The following is a 6,857-nucleotide window of genomic DNA, read 5'->3' on the forward strand; positions in this document are numbered from 1 at the left end:
TTCCTCTTCCCCTCCCTCTTCCTCTTCCCCTCCCTCTTCCTCTTCCCCTCCCTCTTCCTCTTCCCCTCCCTCTTCCTCTTCCCCTCCCTCTTCCTCTTCCCCTCCCTCTTCTCCAGGCAAGAAAAGCTCAGAACAGAAAAGTTTAGTGCTGACTTGGGTGCTTGGGGTGGGACGTGTGGGGAGAGGGGAGTCAGCCTCTCTCCTCTGCCACCCACTCTGGGGTGGGGGATCCAGGGCTGAAGGACAGACACCAAGTGGCGAGGGAGGAAGGCCCCACGCCGTGGGCCAGGCCTCTACATCATCCACCCTGGCAGACATCGCAGAGGGGTCAGAGCACTCGCTGTAGAGACGAGCTCAGTCTCTGCCCCCTGCCCACTCTCAGTGATGACTACCTGTCCCTGGAGGGTCCCCGCTGGCCACTGGCCATCAGGCAGGCCACACGCTGGAAGTACACACCCATGGGACGCGACGCAGCTGGCCAGCTGTGGTACACAGGCCTGACCAACTCGGACACCCGGGAGGCCTGGCACAACCTGCCGTTGGACCCGGCCAACCCCTTCCGCGAGGCCTACAACCGCTGGCACGGCTGCTACCAACGCCGTGAGCACAGCATGCCATCGGGTGAGTGCCTGCCCTCCCCGCCCTGGGCACCGGGCCTGCTGGAGGGGGACAGGAATAACCGCCAGCCCCCACCCCACCGCAGCCTACACCCAGCACCTTCGGGAGACCACCTGGCACGACCCCATCATCCCTGCCCAGTACCAGGTCCCCAGCACCCGGTGGGGGAGCACGCTGTGGAAAGACAGGCCAATCCGGGGCAAGGAATATGGTGAGGCCAAGTGCGGGGCCGGTCCCCAGGAAGCCTGGGGGACAAGGCCACCTAGGCCAGGGTGAAACCGCCAGGGAGGTCTGGGGGCCCCTTGCTGGCCAATGGCGAGGAGGTGGGGGCACAGAGTGACCCGGGTCCCATCTACAGTGATCAACAGGAACCGGTACGGGGTGGAGCCGCTGTGGAGGGCATCAGACTACGTGCCCTCCCTGTCGGCGCCCCAGCGCCCGCCTGGCACCACCCAGAGCTACCGGGAGTGGGGTCTGGAGCCGTACTGCCCCTCCACCTGCCAGCGGCCCCTGCCTTCCTCCATGCCCATGTCCCGATAAACGCATGCCATGACGCACCCACTGTCTTTCTGCACCCAGATGAGGGGGCACTAACCTCGTCCCGGGGACCAGAGGCTTGGGGCAGAAGCAGATGCTGGGCTCGCCAGCTGCCCACAACTAGGGCAGGGCTGCGATGCCCAGGGACCCCCAGGCAGACAGGAGCCAGGCCGCCGTCATCTCTTTATTCGCTGCCAGCAGAGTCCACCAAGCCTACTGGGCAGTCCTGCTGCCCACCACGGCGGGGTCCAGGCCCAGCCCACCACCCCGTGACGGGGTCTCCTCTAGGTCCCAGCCGTCCTGAGGGGGCCCTGGCAGCATCTGGAGACCCCCAGGCCAGAGGTGAGGGGTGAACTGGACTGAACTCAGGATGAGGGTTCCCCCAGATCCTTCTGGGATTCCTACTTCCTGCCGAGAGGGGCACCCCAAATCCTCCAGAGGGCTGGGCTGGAGTTGAGAATGGGGCACCCTCAAAGCCCAGGGGTCCCTGCAAGCCCCTGCATTCACAAGGCCCTGGCGGGCCTCCCTGCTGCCCTCACCCAACCCCATCCCCGGGAGTGGGGCGAGGATGGAGGGTGGGGGTCCAGAGGAGAGCGAGGGGCAGTGGGGGCTTCTCCTCGAGGCCCCGGGGGACATCCTCGCGGTTCCCTTGCACAGGTGCAGGAGACCATCAGGAATCAGGGCCGGGCGTCAGGGTGCCCTGCAAGGGAGGGGTGGAAATGGCATTAGGGAGGGTGGGGTGCGGCCCACGCCCACCCCTACCCCGGTGTGGTCAGTCTCTGGGGAGGGAGGGGTGCACCAGGACTCACAGCGTCGCAGGCGGATGGGCCACAGCAGGAGGCTGCAGAGACACAGGGCAGCGGCCACGCCCACGCCGCCCGTCACGGCCACCATCGCCCAGTGGTAGAAGCTCACGCAGGCCCTGCAGCAGAGCTCCGAGCTGTGGGAGGAGGCGGGGGCTGAGTAGGCACCCCGGGACCCCCCCACCCCAGTTGAACCTACCCTCCCACCGAGGGCGGCTCCGTCCTGTCCAAGCCAGGAGCTGGGGTCCCCGCAACTCCCTCCCTCCTGTCCCACACCCAACAGTTCAGCCAGTCCTGTCGGCCCTGCCTCCAGCGTCCATCCCGAATCCACCACGTCTCCCCGTCCCTGTCTCCCCACGTCCAGCTCCAGCATGGCCCACCTGCACCCGCCCAGTCCCCTCCGCCCTGGTCCCAGGCTCCACCCTGTTCCCCCACCAGCTCTCCTCCCGGCAGCGGCCACCAGAGGGCGTCTTCGAGCGCCTGGGTCAGGGCCTGTCCCTCCTCTGCCCACAGATCTCCATGGCTCCCACTGTCCTTGGGGTCAAAGCCCAAGTCCTCCCCATGGCCCACCAGGCCCTGCACGACCTGCCCCGTCCCCTCCTTGCCCTCCCCTCCTCCCTCTGCTCCAGCCACATGGGCCTCCTCCCTGTTCCTCCAACACGCCAGCTGTGGTCCCGCCCAGGGCTTTGGCCTGGAACGCTCTGACATCCTGCAGGTGTCAGGTCCATGTCACCTCCTCCAAGAAGCCCTCCCTGGCTTCCTGCCCTGGCTGGCCAGGCTGGCCAGGCTTCTCTGAGCGTTCACCTTTACACACCACCCACGCCAGTCCCGACCACACGTTCACCTCTGTGACTATTCACAGGGCTGGCTCTGCCCCAGGCCCAGACTAGCTTTGGTTTCCAGGCCCTGAGCCTCTACAGGCATGAATGCTGTGATGCCATGGTCTAGAACCATCCGTGTCTGAACCCTGAGTTCTATGGGTCTGGTTTACACAAACTCGGGGCTCCCTTCCAGCTCGGTCCACCCCTGATAGATTATTGTACAGTGTTGTCAGCACTGCACACACAGACCCAGCGTTTGTTGAATGAATAAATGAAGTGCTCAGTGGAAGAAACGAGAGGTCGCCCCGGTCTATGACTCTCATTGGGGCAGGTGTCTTTGGTCCACAGCTGGATGCCCAGACCCAGAACACTGCTGGGCACACAGCAGGCGCTCAATACCCTCTTACTGAACAAAAGAATGGATGAAGGAAGGAAGAATGAATGAATGAACAGCGGCACTCACGGGCAAGGGTGCAGGCTCTGGATGGCCATGACTGCCAGCCCGTTGGCCACCTTATCCGAGAAGCTCATGGAGCCGTACACGAACGCTCCGCTGTTCTGTGGAGACACAGGCAAGGTGGTCAGCGTGCATCCTGAGATCTAGGCCCCGGCCGCCCCAGCCCCAGCCCCAGCCCCAGCCCGGCTACCAGCCCTACCGTGTGGGGACCGATGAGGTCAGCTGTCATGGCCAGCGAGGTGACGAGGATGGTGGCACAGCCAGCACCCAGCAGCACAGCCGCTGCGTATACGGCCACGCCCAGCCCCTCCGCCAGCGCCACCCAGGCAGCAAAGGCCAGGATCACCAGGAGGCCCGAGAAGTAGGTCATCTGTAGGGACAGCCCCGGGGTCAGGCCCGTACCACTGGGTGCCCCCAAGCCTGGTGCTGGCCCTCTCTGGTCTTCAACCTGCCACCCCTACCTCCACCCCAGCAAACAAGGGGCACGAGCTGGATGGTCCCTCAGGAGCCCGGGCTCTGGCCCTGGACAAGTCCGAGGCTCAGCAGACCCTCCATGCCGGAGTTGTGCTTTCTGTCCACACCGCAGCGGCTGCAGACACGTGGCTACTCTGCCTAAAGGCAGGTCAGTTACAACGAAAGCAAATGACGGACTCGGCTCAGTCCCTGCGGCCACATTTCATGCCTTCAGTAGCTGCACAGGGTGGACAGAAAGCACCAGAGCTCTGCAGCCGCAAGAGTATGAACTTGAGACACGCAGAAGCCAGGGTCCCAGAATTCCTCGTTCCCAGATCCGGGGCTTTTTTTTTTTTTTTTTTTTTTGAGACGGAGTCTCGCTCTGTCGCCCAGGCTGGAGTGCAGTGGCGCGATCTCGGCTCACTGCAAGCTCCGCCTCCCAGGTTCACGCCATTCTCCTGCCTCAGCCTCCCGAGTAGCTGGTACTACAAGTGCCCGCCACCTCGCCCGGCTAATTTTTGTATTTTTAGTAGAGATGGGGTTTCACCATGTTAGCCAGAATGCTCTCGATCTCCTGACCTCGTGATCCACCCAACTCGGCCTCCCAAAGTGCTGGGATTACAGGCGTGAGCCACCACGCCCGGCTGCCTTTTTTTTTTTTGAGACAGAGTCTCGCTCTGTCGCCCAGGCTGGAGTGCAGTGGCACGATCTTGGCTTACTGCAAGCTCCGCCTCCCGGGTTCACGCCATTCTCCCGCCTCAGCCTCCCGAGTAGCTGGGACTACAGGTGCCCGCCACCTCGCCCGGCTAATTTTGTTTCTGTATTTTTGGTAGAGACGGAGTTTCACCGTGTTGGCCAGGATCTCCTGACCTCGTGATCCGCCCGCCTTGGCCTCCCAAAGTGCTGGGATCACAGACAGGCGTGAGCCACCATGCCCGGCCTAGATCTAGGGCTTCTACAAGGTGGGAACTTGGAGGCCTGGAAGCATCCAAGGCTGGAACCCGGAGTGGGTGGGATCTCGGCTGCAGGGCACCCCGTCCTCCGCCCCGGCCACCCCGGTCCCCGTGCACTCACGTTCCGCCCGATTCTCTTGTTGATGGGCTTCATGAGGAAAGAGGAGAAGAAGCCGCTGAGGTACATCACCAGGGGAATGGTCGCAATGAACTTCTGCGGGGGCAGAGCCAGGCACGGCGTGTCAGTCATGGCTCACCAGGCTAGGGCCGTCCCATCCCAGCATCCCCACCCCAACCCGCTCACCTTGGGCAGGTGGAGGGAGTAGGTGAGGTACATGGCCATGTAGGTCTGGGACAGGTTCACGATGAGCCTGGTGGTCATGTACAGCACGCCCACCTGTGGGCAGACAGAGGGACTGGCAGGGATCAGGAGGGCCTTCTCCACTCCCACCAGCAGGGGGCACCGGGGCCGGGGTGGGGGCGCCCTGCAGCTGGCATTTGATCCATTGGTAGTGACTGCCCAGTGGGGTGGGCCGGGGAGAGGAGAGCGGCGCTTGATGAGTGATGTCTGCCCCGGGTGTGGGCTGCACCAGCGGCCGCGTGTGCTCTGTGTCTGGACGCAGCTTGCCCCACAGAGCAAAGGCCCGGTGGGTGGGAGAGGAGGTCCACGCCAGCCCCGCCGCCCCCAGCACGCACCTGGTAGAAAGCCGGCTCCCGGAGCCAGTGCTTCCAGAGCAGCAGGGGCTGGGCGACGGCGGGGGCCAACAGGGGGGTGTGCTCGCCCGGCTCCTCCACGTGCGGCCGGCGCCTCTCCCGGGTGCCCAGGTGGAACAGCAGTGAGAACACGGCGCCGACACCCACCACCAGCAGGGACAGGTTCTGGGGACCCGGCGGAAGCGGTCAGTGGCGGCTGGCCCAGCCCCTATCCCAGGCTTGAGGACTTCAGGCGACCCACCCGGGCTCCAGCTCACCCGGAACATAGGCACGTCCTGGCCCCCCAGCTGGTCGCCGATGTCGATGTCCTGGGTGGGCTCCACCCGTGACGAGCCCTGCAGGTGCAGCAGGAGCCAGGCGGCGCCGTAGACGGTGATGTTGGCCACCACGGTGAACGCGTACCTGGCGGACAGGCAGGCAGGGACTCAATGAGACGCCAGGACCCCGGGCCACTTCTTCCCCACGTGGCCGCACCGTCAAAGCAGCCTGGGGAACCCCTGACTGATGGGTGATTCTGGCCACCGTCACACTGTGGCCTCCAGGAAGCCCATGCTGGCCTCCATTTCCCCAGCCCGCACGTTATCTAACGCAGGACAGCTGTGACCCGCAACTCCCTGCTTCGTGCCTAGGACCAGGGTGCAGTGACTCAACCAAGCGGAGTCCACGCCACAACCCAAAAGTCTGAGAACCCGGAGACTCAGAGGCCGGAATTCGAGAATTCTTCCCCAGATGCTGGGCGGCTACAGGGCGAGGGCTCCCTGGTCTAGAAGCATCCAGGCCGGCCCCTGCCCGCAGCCCGGCCAGGCATGGAGCCCCCCAGGGGGGCCTCAGAATCCCACCACGAATCAGTCTCTTTCTGAAAGCGGGAACCATGCCACCTCCAGAGGCCACGTGAGCACAGCAGGAGGTCAGCTGGCAAAGCGATGGCACGTAGGAAGTGCCTGGGGTCTGGTCCCAGTCAGCTGGGGCCCTCAGGGGCCCTGGGCATTGGGCAACCCGTGTCGTTAGCGCCTGCACCTGTCTCATGGCCATAATGGGGAACTCAGATCCGGGGGTGGGGAGGAGGCCAGAGTAGGCAGAGCTGGTGATGCACGGTCAGATGTGGAGACAGCGAGCTCCCCCGACACAGGGGCGCTGTGTGGACCCTGGCTTTGGGCACTAGCTGGGGGCGAGCCCTCCTCTGGAGTACGTGGGAGAGAACAGTTCCCACCTCCCACCTCACAGGGAGGGTTAAGGAAGTTGAGATTCATGTTAAGGGCCTAGAACTATGCCAGGCACACAGCAGGTGCGCAATACATCATCCTCATAACCAGAAGAACCTCTTCCTGTGCCTCTAGCAAGTGAGTGGATGAGCCGGGCACCTGCCGCACCCAGGTGTAACAGAAAGAATTCTTTTTTTTTTTTTTTTTTTGACGGAGTCTCGCTCAGTCGCCCAGGCTGGAGTGCAGTGGCGCAATCTCGGCTCACTGCAAGCTCCACCTCCCGGGTTCAGGCCATTCTC

General features: G+C 63.8%; 2 protein-coding genes across 2 annotated transcripts in view; one reads left to right on the plus strand and one right to left on the minus strand.

Annotated features, from left to right (window-relative positions):
- Nucleotides 1-1,175, plus strand: part of LOC105530017 (chromosome unknown open reading frame, human C19orf71) — a 5,401-nt gene extending 4,226 nt beyond the window's left edge. The window contains exons 2-4 of the mRNA XM_011967338.1: nt 383-621; nt 704-829; nt 977-1,175. Of these exons, the coding sequence (XP_011822728.1) occupies nt 383-621; nt 704-829; nt 977-1,158 (547 nt within the window). The 3' untranslated portion in view covers nt 1,159-1,175. The remainder of the gene's footprint in view (nt 1-382; nt 622-703; nt 830-976) is intronic.
- Nucleotides 1,176-1,845: 670 nt separating this feature from the next.
- Nucleotides 1,846-6,857, minus strand: part of MFSD12 (major facilitator superfamily domain containing 12) — a gene marked incomplete at its 5' end in the record, with an annotated part of 13,170 nt that continues 8,158 nt past the window's right edge. Inside the window, 7 exons of the mRNA XM_011967452.1 lie at nt 1,846-2,095; nt 3,243-3,337; nt 3,436-3,606; nt 4,764-4,856; nt 4,947-5,039; nt 5,339-5,521; nt 5,614-5,758. Of these exons, the coding sequence (XP_011822842.1) occupies nt 1,846-2,095; nt 3,243-3,337; nt 3,436-3,606; nt 4,764-4,856; nt 4,947-5,039; nt 5,339-5,521; nt 5,614-5,758 (1,030 nt within the window). The remainder of the gene's footprint in view (nt 2,096-3,242; nt 3,338-3,435; nt 3,607-4,763; nt 4,857-4,946; nt 5,040-5,338; nt 5,522-5,613; nt 5,759-6,857) is intronic.

Source organism: Mandrillus leucophaeus, unplaced genomic scaffold (genome assembly GCF_000951045.1).
Source record: "Mandrillus leucophaeus isolate KB7577 unplaced genomic scaffold, Mleu.le_1.0 Scaffold8, whole genome shotgun sequence".
Classification (NCBI taxonomy): domain Eukaryota; kingdom Metazoa; phylum Chordata; class Mammalia; order Primates; family Cercopithecidae; genus Mandrillus; species Mandrillus leucophaeus.